The sequence below is a fragment of the Dromiciops gliroides genome, chromosome 1, assembly GCF_019393635.1.
Source record: "Dromiciops gliroides isolate mDroGli1 chromosome 1, mDroGli1.pri, whole genome shotgun sequence".
Taxonomy (NCBI): Eukaryota; Metazoa; Chordata; class Mammalia; order Microbiotheria; family Microbiotheriidae; genus Dromiciops; species Dromiciops gliroides.
This window is the reverse complement of record NC_057861.1, coordinates 286,333,417-286,356,360: the sequence shown is the minus strand read 5'-3', so window position 1 is coordinate 286,356,360 and position 22,944 is coordinate 286,333,417. Positions and strand designations below refer to the sequence as shown.

Below are 22,944 nucleotides of genomic sequence, written 5' to 3'. Positions count from 1 at the left end.
GAGAGCAGCTGAAGGTCCGCTCTTGAGGCTTGGCTGTCCTCTCGGGCTGAGCGCTGGCTGAGGAGGTGGCTAGGGAAGAGGAGGAGGAGGAGGAGGAGGAGGAGGAGGAGGAGGAGGAGGAGGAGGAGGAGGAGGAGGAGGAAGAAGAGGAGGAAGAGGAGGTGGCGGTGGCGGTGGCTACGCCCGCGGTGCCGGAGGCAGGAGGAGGAGGAGGAGGTGGTGGCGGGGAAAGGAGGGAAGACCGGCGCGGACGGGGGCAGCGTCGGACTGGGGACTGAAGAAGCGCGAGCTGTCCGGGGCGGTGTCGTCGGCTCGCCCACCCGCCCGCGCCAGCCCGCCCGGCCCCTGCGTACATCCTGCAGCTCCTAGTGCCCCCGGTGTCCGTGCCCCAGCGCGGAGCGCGCCCGGGCAGCCCCCTGAATGACGGGAGGAAGGTTCGACTTCGACGATGGCGGCACCTACTGCGGCGGCTGGGAGGAGGGCAAGGCGCACGGGCACGGAATCTGCACGGGGCCCAAGGGGCAGGGCGAGTACTCGGGCTCCTGGTCGCACGGTTTCGAGGTGGTAGGTGGCTACACCTGGCCCAGCGGCAACACGTACCAGGGCTACTGGGCACAAGGCAAGCGCCACGGGCTGGGCGTGGAGACGAAGGGCAAATGGATGTACCGGGGGGAGTGGTCGCACGGCTTCAAGGGGCGCTATGGGGTCCGGCAGAGCCTTTGCACCCCCGCCCGCTACGAGGGCACTTGGAGTAACGGGCTACAGGACGGGTACGGCGTGGAGACCTACGGGGACGGAGGTAAGTTGCGCTCGGGTAAGCGCAAACTGTGTATATATATATATGTCTGTCTGTGTCCATCTGTACGTGTGTGTGTGTCCTCAAAAGGTGCTATGGGGTAAGACCAACTGGCACTTCCTTTCCTAGTCTCGGAGCCAACTAAGGCGGCTGGAAGTGGGGAGGGCTCGGCGCACACACACACATACACACACACACGTGTCAGGAAAGCTGCCCCAAACACCTGGACCTCCTTGTACTGCTTAACAATGCCATGCCACCCCCACTTCGTCCTCCAAGAAAAAAGGGGGGGAAAGTTGCCTTTGTTTGGGATTGGTGCACTTGGGATCACAGTCTGTGTACCTTTCTGTCCTTCCCTCGGTCCCGGAGGAGGCGGTGTGTCCACTCCTTGGGGTTACGTGGCTTGAATGTACCTGACATAACGTCAGGTCCTCACTGCCAAGAGGAAGGCGGGAGGGCCAGCCTCCACCCCCGCTTAGAGCTCTGGCCCCAGAGAGCTGATATGGAAGAGACTGTCACTTGAGATTGTCACATTACGTTCCCGATCTGTCCCAAACCCTCTCCCAAGCACTCTCCTGGAGAGAGATCCGAGCGGGCGCACTTGAAAGCCCTAGGGCTTGGCGTCTCCTAGGCCCAGCATATTGCTCTGGAGACCTGTAGTCTTCCCCAGACTGGTCTGGCTTCACACAGTATTTCACTTACAGCACTTCGAAGTGGGAAACAGAATCCAGTAATGGGGGAGGGGAGCCTCGGAGAATTATGCTTTATTGAATACATTGTGCCTTATTGTAGGCAACATAGAGGAGAAATTGAACCACCACCTCCAGTTTAGTGGAGATGGGAAAGGGATCCCAGATATTACTTAAACTTAGTTCTAAAATCAGTTTTTTTTTTAACTGGCACAATTTATTGCTGGACTAGAACTCCAAGTAGGAATTACCTTGTTTTTTTAAAGCCTTTGTCAACAAGTGCACATAAAATAAAACATAACATTTCAGAAGTAGAAAAATTGTATATCCCTGTCCCTAGCCCGGGGTTACATTGTCATGACTGAGTTAAAAAGAATTCAGATTACTCAGTCAGAATGCCAACAGTGAAATCACTAATATTTTTTCTAGTTGTTGGAACCTAAACACCATAGAAGGCAATAAGCAAACTTACCCTAGTTTAACATGGATGTAAAACAACCTGCTTGGCAAAATTATTCCTTTATCATTCAAGTTAAGAAAAATTTAAATCATTAAGATACAAGTAATTGTGTCTGTATTAGAAAGTTTAGCTAAAAATGTCTCCTGTATGCTTTATTTAAAATAATATAGTCTGAATAATATAAATGACCAGTTTCAATTATGTTGAGGCCAAGTCATATCTAAGACTTTAGAGCTCTTAAGAGTTGTAAAATACTTCAATGAATGCACCTCAAACCCATTACAGCATCATTTATACTTGCTATATGAAAGCATTTATAGAGTTGTCACTTGTCTTAAGAGAATGTCAGTACTGTTAAACTAGCAATTCAAATAAAATGCCCAACCCTTACATTTTAGGTTATAGTAGTTATTTAGGGCTATTAAATTATTTCAACGTATTGAGTGAAGGTTGTGTGAAAGAAGGGTGTAGTGGTTCCTATAAATGGCATTAATCAGTTGGTAGGCATATAGGTGGTACAATGGAGAGAGCACAGGGCCTAGAGTCAGGAATACCAGATTTCAAATCCAGCCTCAGACACTTATTAGCCTTGTGACTCTGGGCAAGTCACCTAACCCCTGTTTGCTTCAGTTTCCTCATTTGTAAAATGGGCATAGTAATAGTACGTACGTGCCAGAGTTGTTATAAGGATCAAATAAGATAAAAATTGTTAGGTGCTTAGGCTGTCACAGAAACTGCTATATAAATGTTAGCTATTATTATTATTAGTTGCCTTTATTAGAAGCTTAAAGTTAGATGTACAAGCTCTGAAAATGGGTGCTCAAATACCAATTAAGCCATTACCAGTTTTCTATTCAAAGCTCTAAAATAGAATGTGAAATTTATTTGCTAAATGTAATAAGTAATTTCATTATTCCAACATCCTTTCATACATTGTTAAAATTTGTTGAGTTATTTCTTGTGCTTTTTCTGATAATTAAAATTCTTAGAAGGAAGTGAAAAAGTTTGGTGATTGGAGAGAGGAGGAGGGGGAAGTGTGTAATTCCCATAGCTTATTTTCGAAAATCATAGATATAAACTAAATTACTCTTGGTGAAACTATGTTGATGATACTAAGGTACATTATATAATACATAAGTTTAAGCCATTTGTGATGCCCAAATATGTCTTATTTTCTAGTAAGCACAGTATAAATAATGAAGGAAAATTTAAATATGATTTTGAAGCCCAAATAGGTATCCAGTGTAGCTTTTTATTAAAAGTCTCTCCTTGTACATTGGGAATATCTAATGTTTTAATCTTAATTTTGCAATTGTTATATTTAGACACCACAATATCTTGAAACTTTACTTCAGCATAGTGCAACAAGAGAAAAGGAGAGAGGAGAGAACACAGATAATCTATCACCAACAACATACTTACCACAGCCACTGTTGCTGTGTACAAACAATAGCTGTGTGTCTGAAGTAAAGAGTATTGACATACTATTTGTCAAGGTTCTCTCAAGATATTATCAGCCTTGAAAATATGCTTCAAAGCCTTTCAGATCCTTTGAAATATAATTTATAAACAGCATCAGACGGTAGATCTATATCCGCTATCTTTTGTCTTTGCACATGCTTACATTTGTGCTTTCAACCATGTAAGCACTCAATAAATTCCATTAAGCTCTGTGGTTATTTTGATTTTTTTTTTTGAAGTAAGGGACATTATGGTACAGCATTATCACCAACATCTTCATCCTACAAATTAGGAAACTGAAGATCTGAGAGGTTAAGTGATTTGTCTATGGTTATACAGGTAGTAAGTAGCAGAACCTGGATTCCAAGGAAGATCTTTGATTCCAAATTCAGGGCTCTCTTCACCGTAACATGTTGTATGTTATAGTAGTTCCATAAGAAGAATATCTCATGACTTTTCTTAAAAAGCAGCAACATATTTGACTGTTGTTAAACCTAGGCCATTTTACTTAAAATAGAAAATATTCTCTAAAAACTCAACATGTTAATTAAAAATAGGATAAAATTTCACTAATTAATTACTTAATTTTAAAGCAACCCTTTTCCTAGTTGTCCTCTTACTGGCTGTCACCTATTAGGGATCAAGAACTGAAAGGGGACTTCCCCCCAAGGACATCTAATGTAGTCCAACCCCTTCAACTTTACATATGAGGAAACTGACTTGCTCAAAGTCCCACAGGTAGTCAGGTCAGAGGTGGGATATGAACCCAGCTCCTCTAACTCCAGAGCCAGTGCTCTTTCCACTGCACCACACTGCCCAGTTGCCTTAATGCTTCTTGTCCACATTTTATTATTGTCTTTTCATTGGGTTTCTATCCATCATAAAACATTCCTGTTGAGAAAAACTTGCAAGAAGCTATTTCTACTCATTTGTAGCACATAAATATGCAACAGAGAAGGGTTACAATCTCACTGATTACAAGTTACTTTGAACCAAATATTTTCCGTGATCAAGTGAACACAATTTGAATGCTTTAAACTAGAAAATGTTTAGTGAAACAGCTAAACTAACAGTATTGTACATAATTTGTATTATCATTATTTTTTCTGAAAGTGTTTCTATACTCATAAAATTGTTTCTAAAATAGTAATAGAGAAGCCCTTTCTTTTTCCTAGTTTCATTTACTATATCATAAATATCAAATGCATCACAAAGTATCACTAAGGAACTTTTAAAAAATCAATTCTGGACATCAACTTTTCTATGTTCTATACATATCATTGCATAGGATGTGAAGTGTGTTAGTAGAGTTATCTAGTAGTCCAGTACAACCTAATTCTTGTAATTACTGTTGTTGCCTCAAGACATTTCCACTTGTTAGTTGTAGCTCTTCTTTCTTGAAGTATGCCCAGATTATTAAAAAATTTTGATAAGGTAAATGTATGCAATTTAGTTGAATAGCAAACCATAGCTATATCTATCATCTATCCATCCATCCATCCATCCATCTATCTATCTATCTATCTATCTATCTATCTATCTATCTATCTATCTATCTATCTATCTATCTGTTGTCATTGTGTGTGTGTGTGTGTGTGTGTGTGTGTGTGTGTGTTTTGTGTGTGGCAGTTTTGGCATTGAGTTTGAAAACACTTTTGAATATTTTTTTTAAATAATTACATCTAGCAGCATTTTGGAAATTATTCTAGTAAAAAATGGCTTTGCTTCTTAATGTTATAAATTAGAATAGGAATTACATGTTTCCAATGCATCTTATTCAAGAACCACAAACTGGATGTTATGTTTTTAAAATATTTTTGATCACTAGATAGCTCAAGTTTTACTGTCATCCTAGACTTCTTAGACTGTGTACACAAGCAAAGGAAAATTGTGAGTTAACATTTCTAGATAATTTTGCCCCTCATTCAAAGAAAACTATAGCATGAAATAGTGAATTCTAAATCATTATCACCAGTGATAAAATTCATAATACAAATGCTTACCTCAGCACATCATTTTCATGATGTTATTTGCGTATACATGCCACATTCCTGCATGAGATGAAAAATTCAGTCATTGAAGTAGACAACATCTTGGAATTCTATGGTCTAACTAACTATCAAGAACAGGGACAGAATAAATGTCTACACTTAGGATTACAAGAGAGTCTAACTAAATATTTAAGAAAGAGCATTTATAATGCTATGGTTACAAAGCTAAAGAAAGGTCAACTTCATATCAGACTACAAACATAACATTTAAGAGTTATGTTGAGTAATATGGTTGGAATTGTCTTTTTAAAAATAGCTAATATCCCTTACTTTTTATTTGGGAGTGGATGGGTGAGGTCCTAGAATTTAAGAGATAGTGTATTCCATGTATAGGCTCTCTCTGTCCTATTTAGAAGAGCTGCCTTTGATTTATTTCATCATGCTAGCAAAAAAAAAAAAAAGATTCTGATCAACACACAGATAATAGAGTAGTTGCCCTGGTTTTTACATTCTCATGGGTATCCGTTTCCTTCTAAGAACCAAAAAATATATATATTACAATTGGGTTATACTTTAGACCTCCCATTTTGATTTTCATAAATAAAAGTCCTTGGTTATAAATTAATAACAAAGAATTTAAAAGTATTTCAGATAACAGCCCAATATTGAAAAAGAAAAACCTCATCAAAAGTACTTCAAAATTGCTAAAGCCTTAAATATCTGTCTTCCTGTATTGTGTTTTGTAATGGTGATTAGTAAATATTTTTTGCTTTACTTTAGACATAATGGTACACTATTTTGTATTATCTAAGTGGTTAGAAGTATGTACATGTATGATTTTTAAATTTTAAATCAGGTGAAAAAGTAGAAATGAGCATTTTCAGTAACTAAGTATTGAGTCAAATACACAAATGAATTGAGCATTTTATAGGGAAATTAAGGTAAATTATATTTTGGATAGTCTATTTTCTGTTCTGCAGAGGAAATTTATTTAGAAGATTGAAAACTATGAGGCAAAATATTAGATATTTGCTAAGTACATCTAGGTCACATGATACCTAAGAATTTTGTGTTATATTAAAAAGTAATCACTATCCTTAAATGGGGAGGTAAGATGAAAGGAATAAGTTAGATGAAAATTAGCATGTGCAGGGGCGGCTAGGTGGAGCAGTGAATAAAGCACTGGCCCTGGATTCAGGAGTACCTGAGTTCAAATCCGGCCTCAGACACTTGACACTTACTAGCTGTGTGACCCTGGGCAGGTCACTTAACACCCATTGCCTGGCAAAAGAAAGAAAGAAAGAAAGAAAATTAGCATGTGCAAGAGTACATCTTAACCAATATCTAAATATATACACATATACATGAATGAATGTTATTTAGATAATTTCTGAATGCCTCACAAAGAGATGGAATTAGAATAGATATTAGAAGGACATGGGATATATAATTCTGCAATAGGTTATTAAATAGACTTGTATCAGAATTAAAGGGAGAATTAAAGGAAGAAAACATGTGTACATGTTTGAAAGACAGTAACAGGCCCGGAGAGGAGAACTAGGAAGTGGGATAATTTAATAGTTTGTTCTGAATAGATTTGAATAAGCGTATGATTTAAAGGGAAACTTTGTTTAATTGCTGCTTATGACAAAGAAAACTATAAGAGGTTTGGAACAGATTAATGAATAATATCATACATTCAACAAATATTTATTAAATACCTTCTATGCACCAGGTACTGGGTTTTCTGCTAGCCACTAGAATGAAACAGTTCTTGCCCACAAGGAGCTTATGGGGGAGGGAAACATGTACAAATATAACTAAATACAAAACATATACAAAGTAATTTCCAAGGAAGAAGGCCCTATCCACTGTGAAGAAAGGGGATTGAATTGGCTAGGAGGTGGAAAAGGAAGGGCTGTATTTATTCTAGACTTAAGAGACTATTTAAAGGCTTTGCAATTGGAAATGTAGAATAGCTAGAAGGCCTGGCTGGCTGGAATGTAAACTGTGCAAAAGGAAGTGATTTGCAGTAAGGAAAGGTAGACTAGACCTAGATTTCCAAGGACTCTAAATGCCAAACAGAAGAATTTTTATTTGCTCCTAGAGGTATTAACATACTAGTTTATTTAGTAGGGGAGTGACATGGTCATATCTGTCAGTGCTTTAGGAATGTCACTTTGGACCAAAGAGAAAAGAGGGACATCGATCAGGAGGCTATTGGAACAGTTCAGGTGAATTCTAAGGGCCAACACACAAGGATAAAAGCATTATGGGTGGAGTGGATAAGAGAATAATTTTAGTAGATCTTTGAATGGGGGATGAGAGGGAAGTGTTTTATCTAATGTTACCAAAACTAGGTAAAGAGGACAATCTGTTAACTTGAGAGGATTGTTAGTTACTTTCAAGTGGGGATACTCTATAGATAGTAAAGGGTGCGGTCAGGGGTATTTTCTGGGAGTTGCTATGTACTAGTGTATTTGAAGCCATGGGAATAAACAGATGAAACATGAAAGGAAAAATTGAAGAAGCCTGGTACTGAATTTTGATTGACAAACTAGAGGAAAAAGGAAGAGTCAGTAAAGGAAATCCTAAAAATGCTAGAATTAAGATGAAATCTAGAAGGACAATGTTTGAGAAACTCAAACCAAAAGTGTTATTAACCAGAAGGGGAAATTCTTTATAACTTAAGGGAGACTAAATCTTTAACTTGCTCACACTGGAACAAAACAATCCCACAATTCGCCAGATATATTTTGCACAAATGTTGTAGCAAAAATTAAAGGGGGCCCTTATATCTATGTCTCAATAAAATAATAAATATAGATTCACCTTTTAACCATCCCTCCCCCCCCAAAAAAAAAAGCTCCAAAACTTGGTTTTGTTGTTCAGTTATGTCCAACTCTCCAGGACTTTTCTTGGCAAAGATACTGGAATGGTTTGTCATTTCCTTCTCTAGCTTATTTTACAGATGAGGAAACTGAGGCAAACAGGGTTAAGTGACTTGCCCAGGGTCATATAGCTAGTGTCAGAGGTCAGATTTGAACTCAGAAAGATGAGTCTTCCTGACTCTAAGCCCTGTGCTCTATCCACTGTGGCACCTAGTTACTTCAGTTATAAAAACAATCATCTGATTTAGGGCTGGAGTTCTATAGTTCTAGAACCAATTCATTCACCAGCATTTTTACTATTAAGTTGTTCTGTCATATACAGTGCATAGTACAGTAGCAAGATTGCCAGATTTGGAGTCAGAGGACCTGAGTTCATGTTCCAACCCTGCCACTGACTTACCTGCATGACTTTGGGAAAATCTCTTCCCCTCTCTGAGGCAAGTTTCTTCTCTAAAATGAAAAAGGTGGGACGAAGATAACCACTAGTTGCCATCTCAGTCAGCAGGTCAATAAACTTTAAGTGCCTACTATGAACCTAGTGCTGTGCTAAGCTCTGGAGGTAAAAATACTAGTTAAAAAAAAAAAGTCCCTGGTCTCAAGGAATCTACAATTTAATCGATCAAAACAACATATAAAAGGAAACTTAAAAAAGCTAGATAGGGAAAAGATGGCTTGGGGGCATGATTGGGGGGTGGGGCTGGAAGTTGTCCAAAAAAGTCCAAAAGCATTGTGCTTGTTTTTGTTCAGTCCTGTCCTTTATAACCCCATTTTGGGTATTCTTGGCAAGATATGAGTAGTTTGCCATTTCCTTCTCCAACTTTTTACAGATGAGGAAACTGAGACAAACAGGATTAAGTGACTTTCCCAGGGTCACACAGCTAGTTAGTGTCTGAGGCTAGATTTGAATGCAGGAAGAGTAGTCTTCCTGAATCCAGTCCCATCACTCCATCCACTGCACCACTTACTTAGCTGCCCCAAAAGCATTGTGGGAAATCTTAATCTGGTTATCCATGTTTAATCTTAAGGAATTGCTTTCTAATTGAATTATTAACATAATACAATTCATAGACAATACATATTTCCTGTCTTGTCATCACCCTTGCTTCTCTCAAGGGATTTTGGTTTCTCAAACTTAAAGCTTTATCATTTGAAAGCAGTTTTTGTTCTGTAGTTGGTGATTTCCCTCTAAACCTAAGGCAGGCAGTCCTCAGTATAGAGACCTTCTAGTATAGAAACTCCATCTATCAAATCTGTAATTTACAGAATTAGAGATTTGTCTGGAGTAATGAGAGATTAGGCAATTTGCTAGTGGTCATGCTGCTGGTATTTGTTAGAGGGAGAATTTGATCCCAAATGTTCCTGACTACTAGACCAGCCCTGGATCCATCGTTCTATGCCATCTCTCAAGTTTAAAGTTATATATGAAAAGGCAGTTGCTAGGTTCTTGAAAATAGAAAAAATTAAAGCACTAAAACTTAAATCTGAAATCACAAAATTTTACAAAGTAGGCCAGATAGTAGATGTTATATTTTAACATGAAATTTTTTTAAATTATCTCTAGGCCTGGATTTACCCATTTGTTGTTTGTTTGTGGGGTTTTTTTTCTCCCATGTATGTATTGTCTCTTATTGCTAAATCTAGCAAAATTTTTCATGGCCATAGATAATTTATTTTCATTTCTTTTTTTCCAGACTAACTCATTCTGTGCTTTGTTTATTTGCTTTGGTCTTTCAAAGGTACTTATCAGGGACAGTGGACTGGAGGGATGCGGCATGGATACGGTGTGCGCCAAAGTGTGCCCTATGGTATGGCTACTGTGATCCGCTCACCCCTTCGAACATCTCTGGCTTCTCTACGCAGTGAGCAGAGCAATGGCAGTGTACTCCATGACATTACCTCTGATAGCCCAGCTGGAACAAGAGGTGGGTTTGTCTTGAATTTCCATACTGATGCTGAATTAATGACTAGTAAGAAAAAAGGAGGCTTATTTAGAAGAGGATCCCTCCTTGGTAGTATGAAACTTAGAAAATCTGAATCCAAGTCATCGATCTCAAGTAAGCGTAGCTCTGTCCGCAGTGATGCAGCTATGAGCAGAATTAGCTCCAGCGATGCCAACTCAACAATTAGTTTTGGAGATGGCGATTGTGATTATTACCCAATGGAAGATCATGTTGATGCTACAACAACAGAAGCTTACATGGGAGAATGGAAAAATGACAAACGAAATGGTTTTGGCATTAGTGAGCGCTCAAATGGGATGAAGTATGAAGGAGAATGGCTCAATAACAAGAGGCATGGATACGGATGTACAGTGTTCCCTGATGGCTCTAAAGAAGAGGGAAAATATAAAAATAATGTTCTGGTCCGTGGAATAAGGAAGCAGCTTATACCAATAAGAAACACAAAAACTAGGGAGAAGGTGGACCGGGCCATAGAGGGTGCACAACGGGCAGCTGCTATGGCAAGAACTAAAGTGGAAATAGCAACTTCAAGGTATGTAATAGCAAAATAAAAAATTTTACTAGGATATATAAGCCAGTAGAATAGCACATGCTATATTTGTGATTCTGCTAGGTACATCATCAAAAAGGCTCTAGAACTACTGAGTACAGGTAAAAAATTGATAGAAAAATAAATATTCTCAAGTAATGGGAATATCAGAAATTAGTTTTTGTCTTATTTTAAATTGCCAAATTACCAATTGATGAAGTGATGAAATTTAATCAGGTTCTACTTTTATGTTCTGCCACCAAAAATTAACTTTCTATGCGCTTTGGAACACAGCCAAACACAGAACATTTGAAACACTACACTAAGGAACAAGTATTTTATGTTCCAGGAACACAATATTGATCTATTTAGGAAGGTACTAAATACAAACATCCATTTTCATTTTCCTGTCTAAGGATGGAGCTTGAACCAAAAAGAGCTCTGTAAAAATTACTTTTGTAGAGTAGTGAAAAAACAGGATACCTTGTCTTTCATTTATAGAGAAGAAAATGGTTGATATTGAGAAGGTTTGGAGAATGGAAGATAGGAACCCAGGTTGGCTGGCAGTCTTCACAGTGAAACAAAAGGCTAAGTTGTCTGCTATAGGTATAAGAATAGAGTTGGAGAAAAGTGAAAAAAGATTTGGATTGTTGAGTACCAGCTAGGGGCCCACCCAAAGCTTTGTGCCATAAATTTATGGCAGATGACATCAGCTGCATTACATGATTTTCTCTCTTTCTGTGATATTCTAAAGCCCCAAGAAGGAACAGAAAAATACGATGGAAGGAACTACTTAGAGATGAGGATCTGAAGGCCAGATATGTAGGACAGCGGGACAGAGGATTTTAGGGTAATATAATTAAAGTGGAAGATCACTGGGGCACAACTGAATAAAGGGGACAAATGAAGTGTAAGGAAGATAAAATGGGAAAATAGGGATGAGCCAAGGAAAAAGATGGATACATGTAGTGTTAAAGAATGTATGTAAGTCAAAGAGTGAAAGAGGTGAATGAATAGAAGATTGTGGTGAGAATGAAGAATTTCAAAGTTCTGGATCTTAGAGGTTTTGCAGTTCTGGGGAATGGTACAAGGTCTAAGGTGTCACTATACCTTTCTATGCCTGAAGTGTATATAGCAATCATTAGCACTGAGGAATTTTGTGTTCAGATTGTTAAAGGATTTTCAACATGAATATTTAAGTCCCCACAAGAGATGGAATGAAGAGAGAGACTGAATGTAGGACTGATGTGAAATGGGGCAGATACTTTTAGTACTTATCTCATAAAATTGTTGTCACTCAAATGAGAGAATGCATATAAAGTGCTTTAAAAACTTTAATGAGATACATAAATTTCATAAATTAACAATAGTTAATAACAATGTGGATCTCAAGAGGAAAGGTTATTAAGAGTTTGTGCTAGAGGAATGGTCTGGAAATAGCAATGGGGAGGAAGGGATAAGTACCTCTTTTCTAGGTACTCTCTTAGTGTGGGGAAGTCAAAGAAGAAACGGACACCACTGGAAATGGTTGGAAAGAATGTGATAGCTGAGGAGACGTCCAGGTTATATTCAAAGTGAAGAAGTTTAAAAGGATGTGGTAGGGTGAAATACTGGAAACTTGATCTGGAAAGACCTGTGACACTTACTAGGTATAGTGCATATGAGTCCATAAAAATGTCATCTATAAGAGCTTACTTTAAGAAGGTGGACAAGAGAATTAACAAATCTAGCATGTTTGGAAAATGTCTCATTATTTTCCCAGTGTAATTATCATAAGCTTACATTTTCTTATACCGAGTCAGAGTAAAGAGGGACCAGTCAGGATTTCTTAACATTTAGCTGGTGGCAGCTGGAGGAAAAAAAATTTTTAGGGCAGCAGCCATGGTTGTCAATGGAGGTGAGCTTTTCCCTAATCCCTGTATCTCAAGGGCATTTCTTCAGAGTTTCTCAAATTCCCTGCTTTTTTATTTTTATATTTGCTTGCCATTTAATTTTCCTGCTAACATAAGATTTTATATTGGTTTTATATGTTAAATTGTACTTACTTCCTTAACTCACCCATGGATGCTTCCAGTTTAACTAGATTATCTACATCATATTACTTTTGATTTTGTTACCTCTGTATCTCTTTTTAAACCTAATGTTTAGTTTTACTTTAATTGCACACCTGGAAATCTTTCACCTGATTTTCATCTCATGTACCAAATGACATATTAGAAACAGTGAGTGTTCAGTATATAGAAAAGATATATGTGGATAGAATTTAGCTATAAGATTTGTTATGTCCTTATCCTATTTCTTTTCTTTAAATGATTAACTTAAATTTGGGAAAATTAACTTACATGAGGAAATAGATCAAAAAATAATAAAAGCTTGTGTCAGATTAGATCAATGATCCATGGTAATTTACTTATTTCAGCTTTCCTAAATATTATGGAATTACAGCCTGGACTCTTGGCAGCATTGCTTTTAGTGATGTTCTTTTTGAAGTGATGGGCACAGAACTGTGTTTTGTACTATTAGATGATCTTTGGTGTCATATTTAAAGTGGGTACTGGGTGTGCCAATGCTTCTTGTGAAGCATTCCCATTGACTCTACCTATAAAAGAGAAAACTTAGAATGTTCTTATCATGTGAAAACTTTTATATTGATAAAAAATGTGATTTCATTCTGTTTTTATCTCATGATTAAGCTAAATATATAATTGGCCTAAGGAAAAAAGAAAGAGCCAATAGAAATATTCCTACACTGTTGTTCACACTCTCAGCCCATATTTTATGCTCCCCTGTGGTTCAAGGAAAGGCAAAAGTGTCAAACTCACAAAACTCCCTGGTACTGCCTGAACTAGGTTAAATATAATTGGAAAATGTTTCACAAAATTAATAAAAATACAAAACAACATCAGTAATGTTTGTGGTATTCTAAGTTGCCATGCAATCCATAGGAATCCATTTCTATTTCTTTGATACAATTGGTGTAAGGCCTTATACTTTTGTCCATTAAAATACTTTTTTTTTTTTCCCACTTAAAATTATTTTATTTTTCCAATTACTTATAAAGATAGCTTTCAACATTCATTTTTGTAAGATTTTGAGTCCCAAATGTTTCCCTCCTTCCCTTCCATCTCCTCTCCCCAAGATAGCAAGCAATCTGATATAGTTCATATATGTACAATCATGTCAAACATATTTCCACGAGTCATGTTATGAAAGAAGAACCAGAACAAAAGGAAAAAACCACAAGAAAGAAAAAACAACAACAAAAGTGAAAACTTTATGCTTCCATCTGCATTCAGACTCCATAGTTCTCTTTCTGGATGTGGAAAGCATTTTCTATCATGAGTCTTTTGGAGTTGTCTTAGATCATTATATTACTGAGAAGAGCTAAGTCTTTCACAGTTGATCAGCACACAGTGTTGCTGTTATTGTGTACAATATTCTCCTGGTTCTGCTCACTTCATTCAGCATCAGTTCATATAAGTCTTTTTTTTTTTTTTTTTTTTTTTTTGTCAAAGAGAAAAAACATTTTTTTAAAAAAATGTGTTTCCAGGGGCAGCTAGGTGGTGCAGCAGACAGAGCACCGGCTCTGGAAACAGGAGCACCGAGCCCAAATCCGGCCCCACACACCCAACACCCACCAGCCACATGATCCCGGGCAAGCCACCCACCCCCAATTGCCTCACCAAAAAAGAAAAAAAAGAAAAGAAAAAAAAATGTGTTTCCATCTATTTCAGATACTATCACTTCTTTCTCTGTAGATGGGTTGCCATTTTCATAGTCCTTCAGGGTTATATTGGACCATTGCCTTGCTGAAAATAACCACATGCTTCCCAGCAGATAATTTTACACTATTGCTGTTATTTTGTATACAGTGCATTTCACTCTGCTTCAGTTCATGTAGGTCTTTCCAGGTTTTTCTAATAGTATCCTGTTCATCATACCCTAAATAATGTACCTTAAACTTGACAAAGAATTTTCTTCGTATTAGCCCAGCAAAGTCATCATAACTATTTCCCTCCATCCTATTCCCTTCCCATGATATTTACTCTATTTTCCATCTTCTTTTAAACTATTCCTCCTCAAAAGTATTTTACTTCTGACTGTCCCCTCCCCTACTCTGCACTCCCTTTTTTTTCACCCTTCCTTCCTTATCCTCTTCCCCTCATACTTTCCTGTAAGGTTAAATAGATTACTCCTCCCAACTGGGTGTGAATGTTATTCCCTCCATGAGTCAACTCTGATGAGTTTAAGGTCTTTGAGCTAATTCTGTGTTCCAAATTTTCTTCCTCCCTCTCTCCTCAACCCTCCCTATGAAATCAAGCAATTCAATATTTCATACTTGTGCCATTATGCAGAACATCTTCACCTTCCTTGAAAGTATTTTGCTTTTTACTACTCTCTCCCAGAATCTGCCCTTCCCTCCTTCCCCTCCCCCCCCCTTATCTCCCTCCCCTCCCTCAGGGCAAAATATATTACTATACCCACTTGAGTATGTATGTTAGTCCTTCTTTGAGTCAATTCTGATGATATTAAGGTTCAAACACTCCCCAATTCCTTCCCCCTCTTCCCCTCCCCTCCATAAGCTTTTTTCTTGTTTCCTTCATATGAACAACCTCTCCCCAGACAATCGTTCCCCTTCCCCCTCCCCCAGTCTATTTCTCCTACACCTCAACCCTATTTTAAGGATGTCATTATGGGTTAGTTAGATGGCACAGTGGACAATGCACCAGCCCTGGACCCAGGAGGCCCCAAGCCCAAATCCGGCCCCATACATAAGACACCCCACAAAGAACAAAACATAACTTCCCTTCGTATTCAGTTCAGACCTGTGTCCTCTGTATTATCTTCCCATATAGGAATGTTAACAGTTTGATCTTTTAATATCCCTCATGAAGTCTTTTTCCTGTTTATCTTTTTATGCTTCTCCAGGGTGTTGTATTTGAAAGTCAAATTTTCTATTCAGTTCAGGTCTTTTCATAACAAATGCCTGAAAGTCTTCTTTCTCCTTGAAGTTCCATGTTTGCCTCTGAAAGATGATGCTTAGTTTTGCTGGGTATGTGATTTTTGGCTGTAGTCCCAGTTCCTTTGCCCTCTGGAATATCATATTCCATGCCCTCCGGTCCTTTAATGTAGAAGCTGCTAGATCTTGCTTTATCCTTATTGGAGCTCCACAGTATTTAAATTCCTTTTTTCTAGCTGCTTGCAATATTTTCTCCTTGACCTGGGAGTTCTGGAATTTGGCTATAATATTCCTGGAGGTTTTCCTTTTGGGATCTCTTTCAGGAGGTGATCGGTGGATTCTTTCAATTTCTATTTTAGCTTCTGCTTCTAGAATATCAGGGCAATTTTCCCTCACAATCTCTTGGAGGATGGTGTCTAAACTCTTGTTTTGGTCATGGTTTTCAGGTAGTCCAATGATTTTCAAATTATCTCTCCTAGATTTATTTTCTAGGTCAGCTGTTTTTCCAAGGAGATATTTCACATTGCCTTCTATTTTTTCATTCAATTGGATTTGCTTTACTGTGTCTTGGTTTCTCATAAGCTCACTAGCTTCCATTTGTTCAATCCTAATTCTTAGGCAATTATTTTCAGCCGACAGTTTTTTAATCTCCTTTTCCATTTGGCTTTTCAAACTGTTGACTTTTTTCTCATGACTCTCCTGCATTGCTCTCATTTCTCTTTCCATTCCTTCCTCTCTTTCTCTACATCTTCGTTCTATCTCTCCTACTTTCTCTTCAAAGTCCCTTTTGAGAGCTTCCATGGCCTGAGACCAGTTCGTATTTTTCTTGGAAGCTTTGGATGTTGGAGCTTTGACCCTATTATTATCTTCTTCTTCTGAGGATGTATTGTGGTCTACCTTTCCCCCAAAGAAGTTTTCGATGGTCTTCTGCTTTCTCTGCCTACTCATCCTGGCTTACTGTTTCTTGGCTTTTTACTCCTTAAAGTGTAGCACTGCTTCCCGGACACACTGTTCGTGCTACAGCGTGGCCCAGGGGGTGATTGGGCTTCTTCTCAGCCTGCCTGGCTTGTGAGTAATCACAGCTGCTTTCTCTTTGACCCGGAAACAGAAGTCTGATTGAACTCTGATTCTCTATGGTCAGAAGCTTGGCGTGCTTTTACCCCTCCCCCACTGGGCCACCACCACTCGATTCAGCCCACCGGTTCAGACCCAGGGCGCTTTGCCCCAACTCCAGCAGATACTGCCTCCACTTCACCCCAGCCTACCTCCGAACCCCCTCACCAGTCCGTGATCGGAGCCTCAGAAGCTGCTGGTGCTGAAGACTCTGACGTGTTGGAGGCACTGTCCCTGGCTGGGTCCGGACCACGCTGAGCTGTTCAGCCTGATCAGTAGGTGATCAGAATCGCCCTCTTTTGCGGAGAAACAGTCTCACTCTGTTCTTATGTGCATTAGGCTGTTCTGGGTTTTGATTTTTACCGCATTATTTGGGCGTGAATGGACGGGTTTATCTGGAGCTTGTGGGAGTCACAGCCTCTCCTCCGCCATCTTGGCTCCACCCCTCCCATATAAGTCTTCCATTAAAATACTTTTTAAAGATTAACTCTGGACATTTAAAAACTTTATTGATCTTGTTATATTTGACTCCTCTTCTTCATTTCCATTCTCTCCCAGATAATTTGCCTTTTTCATATACAACAATTATGAAGGAATGGTATTTTTTTTTATGTTAGCTATTATGATTTCTGTTCAATTTTTCTGTGCAGTGTCACAGCCTTGATATTTCTTCATTTTTCCTATGGCTTTTTTGTTTTGTTTTGGTTTTGTGTTGGTTTTGTGGGGCAATGAGGATTAAGAGATTTGCCCAGGGTAACACAGCTAGTAAGTGTCAAGTGTCTGAGGTCGGATTTGAACTCAGGTCCTCCTGAATCCAGGGCCAGTGCTTTATCCATTGCACCACCTAGCTGCCCCCTCCTATTGATTTCTTTCTTTTTTTTTTCTATTGCTTTCTTAATACAAAAAGAGAAAGGGAAAAAAATTCCTGCTAGAATTTCTGAAAATATTGCTTGGGGAAAAAGATCCTATGTACATTATTGTCATTATGTATTATTATAGCATTTTATAGAGTCAGAATTTCTAGTTCTTTCCCTGCTCCTCTAATGGCTATTAATTTGAATTTGTGGGTTTTTTTTAAGGCTCAAAAAGATTAAGGACTTCATATGACATAGTGACAATCAGAGTTAGAAACCACACTCTATCTACTTTCCCACTGATTAAACCACTAGGTCATTCTCTCAGTAAGATAGAAGGAAATCAATTAGCAGTTATTGATTAATTTCTATTTTACAGTTCAGCCAGTGGTTGTATCTAAAAGATATTTTAGACATGACCTCCCTTGCACTCCAAGGTTTTTGTTTTTTTCAGCAACAAACATTTATTTTATTTTCCAGTTACATGTAAGGGTAGTTTTCAACATTCATTTTCATAAGGTTTAGAGTTCCAAATTTTTCTCCCTCCCTCCCTCCCTTTCCTCCCCCCTTCACAAGATCGCAATCAGGTTATATATATACAATCCACAAGTGTTCTTTTTATCAGTTCTTTCTATAGGGGTGCATAGTAAGCTTCCTCATTAGTTCCTTGGGATTGTCTTGGATCATTGCACTGCTGAGAGTAGTTAAGTCATTCACAATTGCTCATTGAACAGTACTGCTGTCACTACACACAATGTCCTCCCAGCTCTGCTCACTTCACTTTACATCAATGTTCATTAGTCTTTCCAGGTTGTTCAGGGATCATCTTGTTTGTCATTTCCTGTAGCACAAGTCCATTCCAGTACAATCATATAACACAGCTTTTCCCATCATTCCTCAATTGATGGACATTCCCTTGATTCTCAATTCTTAGCTTCCACCAAGAATTGCTATAAATATTTTTTGTATAATTTTTCCCCCTTTTCTCTTTTTCATGATTACTATTGTTAACTGTTTCCCTTCCATCCTATTCCCTGCCCCATGATATTTATTCTATTATCTATCTTCTTCCATCCTATCACTCTTCAAAAGGGATTTGCTTCTGTCTGTCCCCTCCCCCACTCTGCCCTTCTTTTGTCCCTCTCTCTTTATCCCTTTCCCCTCCTATTTTCCTGCAGGGTTAGAGAGATTACTCCACCCAATTGAGTGTGTACATTATTCCCTCCTTGAGTCAATTCTAATGAGATTGAGGTCTTTGAGCCAATTCTGATGAGTGTTAGGCTCATTTATTGCCCAGATTAAACAGATTACTCTACCCAGTTGGGTGTGTCTGTTAGTCCCTCCTTGAGGCAGCTCTGATGAGTTTAAGATCTTTGAGCCTTTTCTGATGAGTGTAAAATTCATTTACTGCCTTGCTCCTCTCCCACCTCTTCCCCAACTCCATAAGCCTTTTCCTGTTACTTTCATGTAGGATTTTGCTTCTGCCCTCCCCCTCCCCCACTGAATTCCCTTTACCCCTCAATTTAATCCTAAAGATGTTATCATCCAGATAAGTGACACAGTGGACAAATCATCACCCCTGGACCCAGGGGGATCCCAGCCAAAACCCAGCCTCAGACACAAGACAGTCGCCCACTGTATGACCCCAGGTATGTCCCCCAGCTCCAGTTTTTTATGGTTCTCTAGGGTCTTGTATTTGAAAGTCAAATTTGCCATTCAGTTCAGGTCTTTTCATCACAAATATCTGGAAGTCTTCTTTTTCATTAAAGTCTCATTTTTTCCACTGAAAGATAATGCTGAGTTTTGCTGGGTAGGTGATTCTTGGTTGTAATCCCATTTCCTTTGCCCTTTGGAATATCATATTCCATGCCCTCTGGTCCTTTAATGTAGAAGCTGCTGGATCTTGTGCTATCCTGACTGGGGCTCCACAGTACTTGAATTCTTTATTTTTGGCAGCTTTCAATATTTTCTCCTTGACCTGAGAGCTCTGGAATTTGGCGATAATATTCTTAGGAGTTTTCCTTTTGGGATCTCTTTCTGGAGGTGATTGGTGGATTCTTTCAATTTCTATTTTAGCTGCTTCTTCTAGAATTTCAGGGCATTTTTCTCTGAGAATATCTTAGAAGATGATGTCTAAGCTCTTGATCATGATTTTTCAGGTAGACCAATAATTTTCAAATTATCTTTCCTGAACCTATTTTCCAGGTCAGCAGTTTTCCCCAGAAGATATTTCACATTGCCCTCTATTTTTTATTCATTTGGATTTGCTTTATTGTGTCTTGGTTTCTCATAAAGTCACTGGCTTCCATTTGTTCAATCCTAATTCTTAGGCAATTATTTTCATCAGAGAGCTTTTGTACCTCCTTTTCCATTTGGCCAATTTGACTTTTCAAGCCGTTGATTTTTTTTGTCATGTCTTTCCTGCATCACCCTCATTTCTCTTTCCATTTTTTCCTCTACCTCTCTAACTTTATCTTCTTATAAATTATAAAATTCTGCCAAAAAAAAAGTTTCACTAGATCATATTCCCATCAGCTTACATTCCACATTTCCTCTCCCTTTCTTTTTCTTTTTTTTTTAGTGAGGCAATTGGGGTTAAGTGACTTGCCCAGGATCACACAGCTAGTAAGTGTTAAGTATCTGAGGCCAGATTTGAACTCAGGTACTCCTGACTCCAGGGACGGTGCTCTATCCACTGCGCCAACCTAGCTGCCCCCACGGAATTTCTTTTAAAATAACTTTTAAAAAATCATCCAGAAAAAAAAAATGTTGCACTATTTACACTTTAGTCTACAATGATTAAAGTTTAATTCACACAATTAATTCCAAGGAAAGCTGTAAATGGATTGGTAGTTTTAAAAGTTTAATCACAGGACAAACCACTATGACCAAAAGGCAGTTCATTTTATCCTGATCCTTCACCATTCCTTGCTTCTGCTCTTCGGACAGTTGCCAACTACAATAAGGATGTAGGGCTGGCAATATGAACTCTTTTGTTATTTTTCTAAATACAGCTGATGGCACAGAGCATCAATTCCTCCATCACTGTCACGGGTCAATGTTAACAGCAACTGAAAGAGCCAGCCCTGCTATAATTATTGACAGAATTTAATGCTACATGTGCATTATTCAACTCTTCTGACTTTGCTTGTTTAGGCTACATCTAGAGAGACAGAATGAAATAAAAAAACAAACAGTACTGTTTATATAGGCAGGGTGGCTCAGTTGAGAAGGAAATTCTGAATGGATTGGCCATTTAGACTCTCTTGAATGCATTGATTAGTCCTGTAGCCTTCCACTTTGCTTTAATTATGTAGACCTAAATGTAGAAATCCAAATGTCTTAGCAACCTCCAAGCTGTTCTTATTATATTACAACATTTCAGTAGCCTCCCTTCATTTAGCTTTTTATATTTGACTTGTTTTCTTCACTTCAATTATCTTCCCAGATTCTTTACATTATTGTCTATATCAGTGAGTATGAAGGGGTGGGTTTTTTTAAATGTAGACTATTATGGTTTCCACTTAATGTTTTATACAGTGTCCCTGTCTTTAGATTTCTGTTGTTTTACTAAGCATTTTTTAATTTGAAAAGGGAGAGAAAATAGGTAGAGTTTTTGAAGATATTGATGGTGAGGGGCACCTAGGTAGCATAGTGGATAAAGCACCAGCACTGGATTCAGAAGGACCTGAGTTCAAATTTGGCCTCAGACACTTGACACTTACTAGCTGTGTGACCCTGGGCAAGTCACTTAACCCTCATTGCCTGACAAAAAAAAAAGAAAAAGAAAAAAAGAGAAAGATATTGATGGTGAAACAAGTTTCTTTGCATATTGTTGTCATTACAGATTATTATAGTGTTTTATAGTCAAGAGTTCCTACTTAATTCTCTTCATGTCTTCCTAATAGTTACTAGTTTTAATCATGTTCTTGGAGACACAAGAAAATTAAGGATTTCTGATGACAGTGATAGAATCAGTTAGAAACCAGGCTCTGGTCACTACACTGTACTTCATTTCATTCTATAAGATGCTTGGCCTCCTATATAGCCAGTTGGTCCATTATTAAAAGGAAAGAACTATAGCATAGAATAAACAAAAGTCATATTTTAATAAATGTTCACATGGTCCAAATAAGACAGATTAGATATAATTCTTCCTCTTTCCCTCTTTAAATATAACAAGCTTACTGATAAAAAAAACAAAAACAAAACCAAAAAAACCATGAGATTCATCTTTCTTTAACTGGAAAATGCCTTTTCCTTCACCAATATGGCCACGTGCTTATTTTTCAACATTAGTTTCTCTAGAACAACCAAGAAATTGAAGCCAAAATTAAGAAGCTCAAGTTACTTGATGGTGATCCCTCTCCTTAAATTCTTTTACTATATAACCCTCTGTTTCTACCTTGTATGGATTTTTTCACTTAATATTCAAAACATATAAAACTCAAATTATAGTACTATCCTTTCATTAATTTCCATTTGTTTTTTTAATTAGATCTGCAATTTTATCAGTGTAGGAAGTACCACTACTTAAGTAAGCAATACTCTACTAATGCAGATCCACATCTACTCTGCAATTTATGGTTTCTAAGAATTGCTTGGAGTCATTGAAAGGTTAGTTGACTTGGCCAGTTCACACAGCTGTTATATATCAGATGGGACACTTGAACTCAGGTCCTCCTGGCTCCAGTGCCAGCTCTATTCACAACATCAAGTGAGAAAGAGTGAAAAGAGAAGGCCAAGGATAGAATTTAGTGAGATACCTTTGGTTAGTGAACATGTCATGAACGAAGAACCAACAGAGGAAACAGAAGTTGAACAGAGGAGTAATGGGAGATGGGGGCAGCTAGGTGGCACAGTGGATAAAGCACCGGCCCTGGATTCAGGAGGACCTGAGTTCAAATTTGACCTCAGACACTTGACACTTACTAGCTGTGTGACCCTGGGTAAGTCACTTAACCCTCATTGCCCTGCCCCCCCCCAAAAAAAAAGTGATGGGAGAGACACCTAGGTGGTACAGTGTATAGGGGACTGGCCTTGGAGTCAGGAGAACCTGAGTTCAAATCTAACCTCCAACACTTGATACTTGCTAGCTGTGTGACCCCTGAGCAAGTCACTTAACCCTTATTGCCTTACAAAATAAAAACAAAAAACAAACAAGAAAAAAAAAAGTGTTGGGTTGAACTAGGTCCCCTGTAGCTCTAAGATTCTATGATTATCCTTGATTTCAATCCAC

At 38.4% G+C, this 22,944-nt stretch overlaps 1 protein-coding gene across 5 annotated transcripts in view; it reads left to right on the top strand.

The window, feature by feature from the left end:
- Positions 1-225: 225 nt before the first annotated feature.
- Positions 226-22,944, top strand: part of JPH1 (junctophilin 1) — a 114,939-nt gene continuing 92,220 nt past the window's right edge. For all 5 annotated transcript variants that reach the window (XM_043975967.1, XM_043975968.1, XM_043975966.1 and 2 more), the window contains exons 1-2: positions 226-799; positions 10,025-10,781. In XM_043975967.1, coding sequence (XP_043831902.1) covers positions 421-799; positions 10,025-10,781 — 1,136 coding nt within the window. In that variant the 5' untranslated portion in view covers positions 226-420. The remainder of the gene's footprint in view (positions 800-10,024; positions 10,782-22,944) is intronic.